At 38.4% G+C, this 15,847-nt stretch overlaps 1 protein-coding gene across 6 annotated transcripts in view; it reads right to left on the bottom strand.

Moving 5' to 3' along the window:
- NAV3 (neuron navigator 3) overlaps window positions 1–15,847 on the bottom strand; it is a 583,663-nt gene that overhangs the window by 207,440 nt on the left and 360,376 nt on the right. For all 6 annotated transcript variants that reach the window (XM_054027082.1, XM_054027035.1, XM_054027044.1 and 3 more), the window contains exon 5: window positions 11,461–11,644. In XM_054027082.1, the coding sequence (XP_053883057.1) occupies window positions 11,461–11,644 (184 nt within the window). The remainder of the gene's footprint in view (window positions 1–11,460; window positions 11,645–15,847) is intronic.

Raw genomic sequence — 15,847 nt, 5'->3', positions numbered from 1 at the left:
AAAATAATATTTTTTCCATACAAAGCACCCAATTAAATAACAATGTGCTGCAGAAGTGTCAGATTGGGATTTTAGCCATACAGCAATATGTACGTGTACATATACATACATATACACATTCACCTCTGATTGACTCTGTCTTAGTTCCACTAAGGACCCAGTAACAGAATGGGTCTATCTTAGAGTACCTATGTTAATTTCTTGTCTTAAAGCTGCAAAAGAAGCAGATGTATAATGAATCTTTTGTACCAGATGGCAGGAGAAAGGGGGAGCTGCATAGCACTTAGTTCTTGCTCCCTCTTATTTCTATCTGACTTATTTTGGATCCTTTCATACCATTCTGGATAAAACAAATTCGTTTGTGGATGCTAAAATAAGATTGAGGTTTTTAGGGCCCCAATTCCTCAAGGCAGTTAAACATGCTCCTAAATCCATCCCTATTCAGCAAATGTGTAAGTGTTTTGTTGTATAAGAATGGACTGCTGAATTGGGCCTAAAATGATGAGTCATACTATAAAAAGAAATTAATATCGTAATTTTTGGCATGTCTCATGTTGCAGAGTGTTTTTATTAAGCAGGACAAAACACAGACCACTATATAAGCTATCTTTTTAAACAGCTTGTCTAGCTCTTATAAATGTGGTGTATCTCATATTTAAGTATATTAAACATTCATGTTTTTAATTTCTATCTTAATCTCTTTTACATGGGCACTAATTGATAAAAACAACAACATGTAGTTCTTTGATGCTGGAAGTAAGATTTTTTTTTTCTTTTCTCCATGAATAGAGAATCTGATCTCATACACAAAAGTTCCAAAACATACTAATTAATTCATTAACTGGTATCTGCAGCACAACAATATGAAGTAATTCTAGTCTCATGCAGTGAGACTTTGAGAATATTAAGAGATAATATCTGGGGAAAAGACAGTAGGAAAAGAAGAATTCATGTAAACATAAAGAGAATAAATGCAAGCAACAAAATGAGTCATACATTTCTGGCCATGTTACAGCACTGTGCCATGTCTCCTATGTACAAGAAATAATTGGAAAGAGTCAATGTTTTCTTCAGAGTGGGTAGAACATGAATTAAGACAGTGGGGATGGTAAGCATTAACACTCTACAGCTCTGATCCTGCAATCATTTACACACAAGTTTAACTTCGCAGTCACAAGGGACTACTCAGCGGTATGAAGTTATGCATGTGTGTAACTGTTTGTAAAACTGGGGTAGGGCAATCCTCATAAATAGAATTAATGATACACCAGCCTGGGGGCTGGGAAGAAGGAAGGAAGGAGGAAATTGGGATGCAATTTCACCAGAGCAAATTTTGGAAGAGTAAGGAAAGTGTAGTGAAGCAACAGAGAGCAACACAGAGAGAAACAGAGAACCACTCAAGGAAAAATGCATGTATTTTTAAGGGTTCTGTTTCTTCTAATTGCAAATGCAATAAAGGCCTGATCCAAAGCTTCATTGGAATCAATGGAAAGATTCTCTTTGACTTCAATAGGCTTTGATCAGGCCACAGGAGGAATAAATTGTGGCCAAATGCACATAAGCAAGAGAGTGTAAAAAGTAATGAATGATGAGAATAAGGCATGTGCCAGGTAGAATTAAATAACTGAAAGATTGCAGAATGGAGGTTTTTTTTTTTTTTTAATTGTGAGGACTGATAATGAAGAAAAGATTACAGTTACAGTTTGAAATGCACAAAGAACAAGAAGTCAGTGAAGGAGACATTATGGTTCTTAAACAGATGGCGAGGATAATTTATTGACACGAGAAATTGATATTGCTATGCATTGAAATGAATTCTTTTTCTTAGGTATTCAGAGGACGATGTGATGATATACACCAGATATATCTCAGGGGAGGAGGAGGAACTCCTGACGACTATAAAAATTACACCAGGGCAGATAATAGGAACCTAGAGATGGACAAAATTTCCAGGATCCCTCCCACAAGTCTGAATGAAGAGCCAAAAGAGATGGGGAACCTTTGAAAGATGGGGTAGAGGAAAGCTTAAATTTAAAACAATTGGAAAAAAGTAAAGGTTTTTTTCTGTTATTGTCCTGCCCTCTCCCCCCCCCCCCCTTTTTTTTTTTTTCATTTACCAAACACCACTATATGTTCCTCTGTTCCTTGTCAGGATGGAAATGACATAGGTGTATTATGACAGGGGGAATAATTTACTGCTGCTGCCATGCTGTCCCTGTTCTGTATGAATACACAGAAGATGACCAAAAGGTTCAGTCGGTCATCTTTAAGAACCAGGAGAGTTTCCTTAAACCAAACAAAGAACATTAGTATTTTAAATATTTGTTATTTGCCTTTGTGACAGGGTGCTGGGCAAAAGGTTGCTGATTTATCCCTCTGTCACGCCAGCTCCCATTTAGGGGAATAGATTAGAGCTGACTGGAGGTAACCTGGCCCTAACTGGGGAAGCAGAGACAGTGGCTGACTAATTAGCTTGGGGCTGTCTAAAAGCCTCAGATGAAGGAAGCCAGGGAGAAGCAGAAAGAAAGGGAAAAGACAGGGAGAGGAAGCTGGAAAATAGCTCTTCCCTCCTGCCTGCGACGGTGTAGGGCCAACTGTATATGGTGAAACGGTGGTGGGAATAAACTGTGAATAAACTATACCAGTGGTTACTAACCCCGGGTCTCAGAGTGACTTTGTGGGCCTAGCAGAGGCAGGAGCCAAGGGGGGCCCTGCCGGTCTCTGCTACACCTATCATCACAGATTTAGTCTTAAATGTCCCCTTTGGTTGAAGGTTCAAATTTGCCTTTTAAAAGGGCCTCCAAAAAAAAGAAAAAGCGTAGGCACAAATTAGTATTTGAATGCACAACTGTCTGATTTGCATGCACAATTGCTGGATTTTGAAGCACATGAATGGGTGTTTCTGCAAATGCTACTGCTGCATTTTCAAAGGCCATTTGAAAAAGTGGCCCTTACCGTCAAAATAGATATTTTTAAAAATAATTTAAAATTATTGCTCATTCAGGTAACACTAACATGAATGAAGTATAGTGCAAGGCAGATGATATGCACTTTTACATATACTGCTTTTTTAATTAATTCAAAGTGAACTCTGGCTAGGAACACACTTACTATTTTAGTAATTTCCTGCACAAACTTGCAGTCAATGCAAAATGTGCAAATTCACTTGGTAGTTATGTGAAGTAAATGAACAGAAGTTAGAATAAGACCACCATCTTCTGCTGACTTATATGGGATTTGAACCCACAGGTCCAGGAAGTGGACTGAAAGGCTAATGGAGAAAATCACTATTCCAATTTATAAAACCCATCTGCATGACACATAACATATTTGCTTGAATAAACAACTAACCATCTAACTAGTAATCAGAGCTATTATGTATTTTAGTGGATTGGGTTTCAATAGAATAACATGAAAGAATGCCTTAGCCTACTCTCTAGACTCCTTGCCATTAATTAACAAATACAATACCAAAAGATTACAACATCAAAATAGCAAGCACATTTCTCCTCCCAACAAACCAACCACTTGTAAGCAAATAGATTGCAAATAAACATCTCACAACCCTCATTTTCCCCACCCAAAATCTAACTCCAGGCACCTCAACCATCTTTAAACGCCTGCTGAAATTGATTGGCATGCCTGAAAGATCAACCAGTCTGGACTATTCTGTACCAATGGGAGGAGTGAATTCCAAAGACTGGGGGAAAGGGGGCACACAGAGAGTCAATCCCAGCAGCTCCCTATTTTAACTACCAAAAAGACTCCAGCCCAAATGCCTTCACTGTTCTCAAATGCAGCAGACTGGAATCGGCAGAGAGCTGATCTCTCTGATAGGAAGGTCTCATAACAACTGTGGCTTTATGAGTAAAAAACAACATCTTAAGGTCAAGGAGGAAGTCAACAAGCAGCTAGTGCAGATCTAGCGTTAGGGATAGAGCATCATGTGCTCACAAAGAGATGCCCCACTTATTAAACACTCTACTACATTCTGCATGGGCATCCAAATGGATTTAAATATATATGTTACTAAGACAACCATTACTTTGGGGTAGATTGTAATAGCCCTTACTCGAGTAACAAAGAGGAGAAAGAGGGAATAATGTCCCCGCTTTATGCGTCTGCTCACATCTGCTTATATAGGGACACCGGTTGGGGGGGGGGGGGGGGGAGGAGAGGGGAGAGCAGGAGCTACACAGCTGATACTGACAATGAGATCATGTTGGCCGGGGGGAGACAGAGAAAGAGAAGAGCCTTGGCTCTGTCCTTACCAGAGTGGGTGATCTGACACAGGAGGGGAATTGTGACTCACTGTGCCCAGTTAATTCTTTGGCTTAGTCGTGAGGTGGTGCACTGATGTAACGCGGACTGTAAAGATACAGCTAGCCCTATAAAAACAATGAAGTCTATGCCTTTACTCTGAATTTACTGTGATGTAACTGAGACTAGAATCTGGCTTTTCATATTTTGTTTTGGGGCTGTTTACATTCATAATCTCAGCCATTACATTAACATTTGTGTACCTAGCATAGTATAGGATACAATAAATTGTGACTGCAACATGCTTCATTTTTCCTCTACTACTTCTGAGAAAGAAGCAAAATGAAACTCAGTTCAGTGTATTGGCTATAAATGTAACTGCTTACAAAGATCAGCCACCTAACTTTGTTTATGCTCCTAAAAAAACAGGGTGTTCCTTTAATATAACGAATTAACAAAATCCATCTGGATCTCAAGCTGTGCACATCATTCCTGTATGTGATAAAATAGTTTGTCCATCTTTTGGAATTTTGCTGACAGCTCACTGAAACCAGCTACTGCCTAATCCATAAATGAGAAAGAACTTTTGCTTTCATCCACATGTGTTTTATTTTAGTATCTGGGTGGTTGAAAGATCAACACTATGGCAAGTTTAAATGTATTGCTGTGATAATGGAATCCACTAGCAAAACGTGGTGTAAAAAAATATAATGGAACCATTGTTGTCATGTATCTGTACTGACATATATAAATAAGGCCACCAGCACCATGATATTTTTTCTTGCCAAAGCTCAAAACAACAACAGAATCATAACTAAACCAGGAGATGCCTATCTAAGACACTGTAGCAGCAAAGTTTCATACTTAGTCATGCAGGAACAGAGGAAACTTTGGGATGGAAGGAGGTCAGAAAACCAATCTAAGTCTATTATTTCCACTGAGTTACTGCTTATTACTGACCACATATTTTTCCTCTAAGTAGGTGTCTAAATCATTTGTAATATTGTTCATATTTAGTAGCATTGCTATCTTTAATATTTTTTCCATAAATTGACTATTCTTTGGATAATGAAACTTCTCTTACTGTAAATTCCTTTAACTCTCTCCATTTTCAGCCCAAGACATTGCCTCCTTAATCTGAAACTTGAAATTTAACTGCTGCCTCCAGAAGTCTATAGGCCAAATGATATTCATGGGGGGGGGGGGGGGGGGCAATCCTGCCCTATTGATGCAGGTCTGACTCCCATTGTTTGGAGTTTGGCTTGAACTAGTTTTACAGGATTGGGCACATTATCTCCCCTCTCAGAGCAAACCTAATCCTGCCACCCCTTTAACATTCTGACTGCAAGCATGCATTGGAACTTTTGCTTCCTCACAATAATCTTACTAAAAAGGGGGACTGTAATGATTGCAAATGCAGCCTTGTTGGTTCTCTAAAAACTGCAATTTTTGTTGATTCAAATCCACTCTAGTACCTGTTTCTATCAGATGCTTATTCCTTTTCTGCTGCTGCTAAAGAGGCCAAACTTTCTCCCATTGAAGTTGATAGCAAAATTCCTTTGACTTCAGTGGGATCAGGAGTGGGTTCAAGCCCAGTGACAATCATAGAAAGGCCTGAACCAAAACCCCAGATCCAAACACCATCAACTTTGAAATCTGGATCAAACTTGAATTTTGTAGTTTGAGCCTCTCTCTTATGTTCATATTGTGAAATCCTACCCTCACTGACTCAGCGGCAAAACTCCCAATGGCTTCAATGGGGCTAGGATTTTACCCACGGTTATACTCTGATCATGTTCAATGTGACTTATTGGTGGTATTTTCCCTTTCCATGTTTTTAACTGTTTCATGTAAGGCAGTTTTTCTAAGTGGAAATTATTACATCCATAATTTCATAATTTTCATTGATAAAGGAAATGAAACAACAAAGCAAACAATCAAATAGAAGCTACTGGTTGCTGAAATAAAGATGTAGGATCCTGACTTTTGGAACCCGTTTTTTAAAAATCTTGGCCAATGCTTTTATAATCTAGACTATATTTATCTCTATAGCAGTAGACTATCTACAAAGGGTAACTTTTCAAAGTGCTTTACTGAAACACATGTAATAGCTAAATACTTTCTTTCATCTCATCAAGATGAATCTAGGCAATCTTCTTACCATATCTGACTGCCACAAAATGAATTTTCTCGCCAACCTGTGGTTTCTACTACACTTCTGTTATGTCACTTGGAAATGTACCCACAAAATACTTAGAGACCTTTGAATGCTTTCACTTAAAGTGTCAATATTCTGGACCTGATAGTTTTAATAAATTACGTTAATTCAAATCCAATCTATTTTTAAAAACAAATGAAATTAGTTTTAATCATGTATTTGTATATTTCAGCACAAACTACAATACACCTAAAACACACAGAGACCAACACTCAAATATTCTCACCATTGGGTTGAACAGGCAGTCGAGGTGTGTGTGTTGGGGAAAAAGACTAACCAGACAGGAGCAAATAGCAAAATAATCCCCAGCAGAGTAATAAACATTATTAATAAGGAATTGCAATCATAATAGAAGACGTTTTCAAAGCTCCAAATCACACAATGAAAATTAAATGTTGATGTTAATGTTTAAAAAAATGTATATAAAACATATCCCTTGTGCAGTATACACATACACACAAAATACATTTAAAGGTAGAATTTATACAGCCCATTAAACACAAAGTGTATTTCACAGTGGCCCCAAGTAGGTGCTCTTGGTGAACAAAATATACAAAGAAATAGAAAGTGGGTTGTACTTCCATTAACCCACATACAAGAAGAGAGATGTTCTTAATGTGAAGGCTTATATAAATAATTATTTATGAGTGAATGAAGATAAACACACCATTCAAATATTAGTGTGGCAGAGGCAGGATAACTAAGAGCCAATCCTATAGTCCTGATCCAAAAATCAGTGGGAATTTTTCCTGGGTAAAAATGGTTCATAGGCTTCAGAGAATAGAAAATATGTATTGCATACATTTGCTGTAGACAAAAAATGTTATGAATGTGTCCCTAATATTGCCATGAATAATGTGCTAACCTTAGTTTTCTAATTGACAGACTTTTTCAGAGCATTAAACACCTAAAGACAGGAACTCTTACGGAAATTGGAACAGGTTAAGCAAGAAAATATTCAAGTAATAGCTGCAAGGAAGACTTATAACAATACTTTATATTTATGAGAAACATCTTTAAGATTAAGATCCGGAATGGAGGGATAGAACTACGCAATTTAGTTAACTCCACTAGATAGATTATTGGAGTAGGTTAATTTCTTCTGATGATACAGAAAAAAAGGAACAATGCAAGGCAATTTTATGTTACATTTTATTGAGACACTATTACCATTTAATGAACTAGGTAAGTTTTAAGTCCCTATGTTGAAAATTATTTGCCAAAAATATGTCAATGGTTATGTTTTAGGTGGAAACATTAATGTTAATTCATCTTGAGCTTCTAACCAAGCAACATCTAACTCAATAAGCCCAATGCTATTTTTGTTTTTGCACACTTACATGTTCCAGAGACTTTAATAGAAGTTCTGGATGAACAGAAATGAAAGATCTGATCCCACTGAAATCAACAGAAATCTCTCCATTGATGTGAATGTGCCTTGGAACAAGTTCATTGTGGGTTAAGATTCAAAGAAATTTATATGTTGTGAGGGAAGCTTCCAGTCACTTAGTTTTAGCTGAAAACCCACAATTTGTGTGGGAAAACACTTAGAATTATTTGCTTTTGATGGGGGGAAAAAAAGAAAACATATCTAGAATAAAAAATCATGGTCAAGCAAATAAAGTGCTGCTCTGTGTCATATGCATAGATAGATAGATAGATAGATAGATAGATAGATAGATAGATATTTCTCCATGCAGATTTTTCAAGAGCACCAATTTTTTTTGGTCAGTACTAGAGGCTCATTATTATATGACAGTGTCCTGTTGTTCCTACATAACAACAACAAAAGAAAAGTGTTAACTTTAATAAACATACTAGACTTTCCCATGATGTCAATTCTTCTATGTTCTACGGGTTCCTAAACTACTAGCAGAACAAGATAAAGGCAAGTATTTGTAGGGATATATTAAAGGTAATTTTTGATCTAGAAAGCATTCAGAACCAAGTGCCTGAGTCCTGGTCACTAAAACTATACTGCAAAATACTAAGAGATGTTGTAATGTTATCTCCTTCATAAAAAGTGCAAGAGATGGATGGGATTGCAGGTGATCTCTGGGGGAATGAGATCAAATTTCTGTAAGTGTGAATATAACAACTGAATTCTTGTTTTCTGTTAACCAAATGGGAAACTATAGAGGTTGATACTAGCTCAGCATAGCACACACTGATACAAGGGAAATTCAGGTACCAAATCTCAACCGTGCACAGTTTTAGTAAAGGAATGAAGCAATACAGCCAATAGGACCTCAGGCAGAAGACACAAAGGGTTTGTCTACACTGAGATTAGGCACCCATGGCTGGCCCATGCCAACTTTCTCAGGCTTGTGGGACTTGGGCTATGGGGCTGTTTAATTGAGGTGTAGATGTTTGGGCTCAGGCAGCAGCCCAAGCTCTGGGACCCTCCCACCTTGCAGGGTCCTAGAGCCCAGGCTCCAGCCTAAGCCCAGACATTTACACTGCAATTAAACAATCCCTTACCCCGAATCCTGCAAGTCTGAGTCAGTAGGCATGGACCAGCCACAGGTTTTTAATTGCAGGGTAGACATACCCTAGGTGAAGTAGTGACCCCTCACTTGGACAGGACTTCTAGCTAAACTTGCTTCAACTCTTGTACCTCTTATCCTTCAAGAGGGCATGAGACATCAGGGCTCTGAATATATCATTATCACAGCTCTCAACATAAGGAGGCATACATAGTCAACAGAACCAAGGGGAGGATCTTTGCGCTTATTGTATCCATCTTTTATCCACTACTTTGGATAGGAAGACTACCATCATGCCAGTACTCCAAAAGACACCACAAGGCAGTTCAAGTTGTAGCAATGAGAAAAGAAGTGTAGGGAGACGGCTGGTTCAAAAAACTTTGAAATCTTGGATGACTACTAATGAAACGCACCCGGTCTAAAATTAACCCTTTACCTGCTGCTATTGAGCAAAGGACAGGATAACAGAATGTAATAACCCTCTTCTAAATCCTTTATAACATTTTGATTTTCCCTTCAAAGTCTCTCAGACAATCACATATGTACATGCTGCATGTAAAGTGGTGCTGAAGCAGAGGAAGGAATACAGACGTACTGCTGCCTATGCCTGACAACTTGCTTTATAATAAACCTTCCAATTCTTTTATTATATTAGGTGTAAAGTGTATCAACAGCAAAGGCTTACTGTTTGTCAGAGTGCTGAACACTGAGTACATGGGGAGCCTCATTCAAAGTCACTTCCAGCACAAGGGAAAAGGCAAAACTGAAAAAAGCAAAGTGAAAAGCAAAGGTACATAGGGCCCAACATTAAGAGATACTGACTGCCTCCTGTGAGGTGGTGCAGACTCTCAACTATCAGGTGATTTCCATGGGAGTTGAGGGTGCTCAGCATCTTGCAGGATCAGTTTTGTGTTTAAATTAGAGCTCTACAAGAAAAAAAAAAACTGCATATAGTTTAATTTTCAGTGGAAGGCAAAAAAAAGATCAGTGCTTTTGAAACTGATATCCAAGGCAAGTCTAAACAATACGATTTCTGAATTTTCTTAGCCTTTCAAATGAGATAAGACAGTTAAAATGCCCCAACCAGCACTTCCACTGCAAACTTTTTACTGCATTCATAATTTCAAGGCAAAAATTTCCACTGAGCTGAAAACTGGTAGACAATTTCTCAGCAGATGAGGAAACACATTTATCCTAAACATTAACGTAGGGGGAACAAAACAGTTTAAGAATTTGTACATGTGAATGAATACAAGTACCAACACATTTTTTAGTGCTTTCTGATACTTCTACAATCTAGTATTGAGTGAAACGTATCACATTTTTCCAGACGCCGCTGGTCACATATTAAGCAGCTATTATTTAAACAAACAAATAGATGAAGCAAAACAAAACTGAACTTTTACAAGATTAATGCTCTGGTCTAAAGGCTGCAGTTCAAATGAGTTAATATATGTGTTGTCTGTACTATCTTTTGCTTTTTCCAGTAAAGTTAATAGTGTTAATGTGTTTTCAAATGAAGGACATATTTGTGTTTAAAAAATAGTTCGCATGTCCCGGTCAATATATAACAACCCTTTCATAATATGTTTTTCAGCTACACTACGAAACCATTGGAGTGCAACAGCTAAAAACTCCATCACTGTGAATTTGATGGGTTTCGATACCTAACACTTAAACCAAACCCTAAGACAAAACACTGAGAAAAGCCTTCTGACCCTTTACACTTTTTTTTTTCTTTTAAACTTTTTTTCTCACGCAGATTGTGTACATAATTCACAGAAAATAAAGCATAGGGGAGTTTGTTTATTGTGAACTGTTTTCCAATAGCTTAATATTTTTCCTGTTTATTCATTATTTGGAATTATTCACTGCATAGTTAGGCAAATGCCTCTCGCTGTGGAGAATAGGCATGTGAAATTCATTGCAAGTGGTCAATATATTACATATGAGGTGTGTTAGCTGGTTTTGATTAGGCACACATATGACTCAGTATTGTTTCTTTTCCCCAAGTGGATGAGTTTAGCTCTAAGAATTAAGGTTCCAGTGAGAGACTCCTGTGAACAAATTCATCATTTGCTTTCCATGGATATTTCCTAATATTCACGTATAATGTGCTGTTCCCTGTAACATCCAGGCCAGTAAAGTCATCTTCCAGAACATTTGCACGGCGAACACAAAAGTGCATGAACACAGTCAAAAAATATTTAAAAATTCAACCAAATATTGGTGATAAACATTCACTGTTCATCCAGCTCTGCTCCAAAGGAATACAACTACTATACCATCTCAGCACATAAAATATCTATGTTGCACTTATGCATAGCAAAGTAATAGCTACATAAAATGCTAAAGGCTTTTAAATAGTTAGTTAGTGACAAGCTTTTTCTGGTCTTGACCTTCTACAAATTTCTGTCCAAACAAGAGAGTGTGAGGCCTTTTTGTAAAGAGACAAATAAAAAGGCCTTTTTAGCTGAGAAAAATACTTTGACCTACCTGGACTGCATATCTTGCTGTGTTTTGGATTGGCTGATTTCAGTGGGAGGGGAAGAATGAGAGACGTGCTGTTGTAACTCTACCAAAGATTGGTAGTATTGTTGCTGATGGTGCTGCTGCTGTTTGTACCGAGACAAACTGAAAAACAGTCCTAAAATGGCTTTCAAATTTCCATTCCTTATTTCTATAAAAAAGAAGTGAAAAAAACAGGGTTAGACTCTCAATTTTGTATATGTAGGTGTGTATTTGTGTGTGTGTCTATATACACATATAGATATATGTATATATACACATGTGTGTATGTGTATTCAAGCATCATATTAGGTCTCACTATTGCTTAATTGCATTGTTATTGCAATTACTGCTTAATTATCAGTCATTACTTCTTATGTAGCATCTCCATTACTGAAGGTTTGCAAATATGATAGCAGATTGTTCTTAACACTGTACTACACATCTCTCTACCATGATTAGACATGAACACAAACACAGGTAGAGTTTCTAACGCAATACAGCCCTAAAGAGCTCAAGTGATCTGCAATGAATGTGAAATCAATGCATTCCCTCTGCCTAAAATCAGTACAAAGACTTGTGAGAGGTACGGGGGACAGGAGTACATTTGCTAAAGAAGTTACTTAATCAAAATTCTCCCAATCCAACATTTAAAATAAAACAATTCTACTTGAGGTTATATGCAAACAGGTTTGATTAAAATGTAGTTAAAATCTCTTCAAAGAAAAAAATCCCTCAGAATAAAGTCCAAAGTAGTTGAGAGATATTTGAAAACTATCCAGTTACTAATCAATGTGGGGTCATCACAGGCACAGCACTCTGATGGACCTTCTGTGAAGGGTTTGCAGGAAAGACCGTATATGAGCTGGCTATGCTGTCCGGCTGGAGAGATCAAGCGTTTGAGAGGATTTAGCCACATATCCCCATTTTTCAGCCATTGTCCACACCTCTAGAGAATATGAATTGGACGAAACAGTTCCCCAATCCCAAAACATACTGCATCAAAACTGCAATTAATAATCCTTCCACAAAGGTGGTTGCAATCTTCTTTCCTTCTAGTTCAGAATTTAATTTTACACCTCTACTGTAATTGCTCCTAATGTCTGGCCTTTTTTTCCATTTCTACCGGGAAATACAGTATATTGTATGTGCTTTATTATTATTTATATTTTGGCTATGTGCTACACATTGTCCACATACAGGAAGGCATTGTCTCATCTCTGAAGAACCTACAATCTAAAAAGAGAAGGAATATTCAAATGGTGGGTGACAGAGACACTAGTAATATATATACACACCTTTTACATATATATATATATATATATTTTGAGGGGGGTTATATAAATTAACATCCACTCTGTTTGGCTGTCCCCCACCCCATCTATCCATTGTTAATTGACCAAATTCTAGTATGCACTGTGGATGTATAATGTATTGTGGAAAGATCTGATAGAGAAAAGGATAGTGGCCTTCTGGGTCAATTCAGAGACACTGTCCCAGCCTAGGAATCAGCACCGAAGACGGTGTGAAGAAGGTTGTGGGAGAAACAGATGAGCGGACATTCCAGACTGACACTGCCAGCACAAAGGAAGTAGAAAGTGGAGCAGAGACAAGAGCAGATAAGCAGGAATGGACAGTACTGAGCACAAGAAACTAAATTGTCTTGCAAGGATGTTTTGGAGATTCTAGTTCCTCTATTATTCCTGCAAATTTAGATGTATTAAAGTGCAGGAGCTTTACAGCACTTTTTAATGAATTTTTTAGAACAGAATTTATACAAGCATTTTCACAGTCATATCCTTAGCAAACTATTTTCTTTCTCTTTAAGAAGGAATAATTCAGCTACTGTCACATACACAAATGTGTTGGCAAAACACAGCAGCCAACTTACATTTGTTCCATTAAACAATAGCAAACAACGCCTTAGACATTAGAGTCTATTTTAATGAGAGGGAAATTTGAACAGAACACTATGAAAATTGCCATAGGATCTTCAGCTTCCCATGGAACCACCAGAGCTGTACAGAAGAACATTTCCTATATGTGATGTTCTTTCAGGAAGCCATGACTTTTAAAGTCAGACTGCGCTTGTTGTTCAGGCAAGTGGGCTCCATTTAAAAAACAACAGTGAAACAACTTTTTAAAGAACATTCATCCAAAAGACAACCTCACTGATGACATTTGTGTGTCATCACATGACTTATGAGGAGAGGCTGAGGGAACTGGGATTGTTTAGTCTCCAGAAGAGAAGAATGAGGGGGGGAGGGATAGCTCAGTGGTTTGAGCATTGGCCTGCTAAACCCAGGGTTGTGAGTTCAATCCTTGAGGGGGCCACTTGGGAATCTGGGGCAAAATCAGTACTTGGTCCTGCTAGTGAAGGCAGGGGGCTGGACTTGATGACCTTTCAAGGTCCCTTCCAGTTCTAGGAGATGGGATATCTCCATTATTTGTATTTTGTATTAACTACCTGAAGGGGGGTTCCAAAGATGTGTTATTCCTTGACTTTAGCAAAGCTTTTGATACCGTCTCCCACAGTATTCTTGCCGCCAAGTTAAAGAAGTATGGGCTGGATGAATGGACTGTAAGGTGGATAGAAAGCTGGCTAGATCGTCGGGCTCAACGGGTAGTGATCAATGGCTCCATGTCTAGTTGGCAGCCGGTTTCAAGCGGAGTGCCCCAAGGGTCGGTCCTGGGGCCGGTTTTGTTTAATATCTTTATTAATGATCTGGAGGATGGTGTGGACTGCACTCTCAGCAAGTTTGCAGATGACACTAAACTAGGAGGCGTGGTAGATACACTAGAGGGTAGGGATCAGATACAGAGGGACCTAGACAAATTAGAGGATTGGGCCGAAAAAAACCTGATGAGGTTCAACAAGGACAAGTGCAGAGTCCTGCACTTAGGACGGAAGAATCCCATGCACTGCTACAGACTAGGGACCGAATGGCTAGGTAGCAGTTCTGCAGAAAAGGACCTAGGGGTCACAGTGGACGAGAAGCTGGATATGAGTCAACAGTGTGCTCTTGTTGCTAAGAAAGCTAACAGCATTTTGGGCTGTATAAGTAGGGGCATTGCCAGCAGATCGAGGAATGTGATCGTTCCCCTTTATTCGACACTGGTGAGGCCTCATCTGGAATACTGTGTCCAGTTTTGGGCCCCACACTACAAGAAGGATGTAGAAAAATTGGAAAGAGACCAGCGGAGGGCAACAAAAATGATTAGGGGTCTGAAGCACATGACTTATGAGGAGAGGCTGAGGGAACTGGGATTGTTTAGTCTCCAGAAGAGAAGAATGAGGGGGGATTTGATAGCAGCCTTCAACTACCTGAAGGGGGGTTCCAAAGAGGATGGAGCTCAGCTGTTCTCAGTGGTGGCAGACGACAGAACAAGGAGCAATGGTCTCAAGTTGCAGTGGGGGAGGTCCAGGTTGGATATCAGGAAAAACTATTTCACTAGGAGGGTGGTGAAACACTGGAATGCGTTACCTAGGGAGGTGGTGGAGTCTCCTTCCTTGGAGGTTTTTAAGGCCCGGCTTGACAAAGCCCTGGCTGGGATGATTTAGCTGGGAATTGGTCCTACTTTGAGCAGGGGGTTGGACTAGATGACCTCTTGAGGTCCCTTCCAACTCTGATATTCTATGATTCTATGATTTTAAGCATAATTCTACTTTAAAATTATTCTCTGTACCTGATATTGGTTTGTTTATTGGTCATTTTATAGCAACAGGCTAATTTTTGTGACCTGAAATGATTAATAAAAGAAAAATCTTCTCTTTGAAAGACCAAACTCCATCTGTTTTTAAGCTAAACACACCCACTCACCTACCACCTCCATCTTAAACCATATTTATTTTTACTTCTAAAGCAGGATATGATCAGTTTTGAACTTTATCTTTTATCAGTTTGATGAGACCAACAGCTTTTCACAAGCTTCTGTGGAAAGGCAGAATCTGTATGTCAAAATGGGCTACTAGGCCATGAGTAATATGAATAATTATTTCTTATCATTTCCAGAACTATTTACTATGTACTAGAAAAGGGTGTTTTGCAAAACCATTTCCTTTAACAGAAAATGATGAATCACAGCCCACAGTCCCCCTCCCACCCCAATAAATTCTCCCTAACAGTTTCCAACTTATTTTCTGTTTACACCCGATGCAATGCTGAATAATGATGTGGTCATCTTGTCTCCCCCTTATATAATCAGATTAAATAATTTTATAACTCAAATTGCTAGCAGTAGCATTATAGTTAATTTTTTTCCCAATAGAAAGTGAAAGTTAAAAAACGTGAACAGCGAAAAACAGGGTGCTAGAATATGACCCCAAAATATGTGTAGCTAGGTGTGTACTTTATAATTCAGGGATTTTGGAAAA

The sequence above is a fragment of the Malaclemys terrapin genome, chromosome 1, assembly GCF_027887155.1.
Source record: "Malaclemys terrapin pileata isolate rMalTer1 chromosome 1, rMalTer1.hap1, whole genome shotgun sequence".
NCBI lineage: Eukaryota > Metazoa > Chordata > Testudines > Emydidae > Malaclemys > Malaclemys terrapin.
This window is presented reverse-complemented; position numbering and strand designations above follow the sequence as displayed.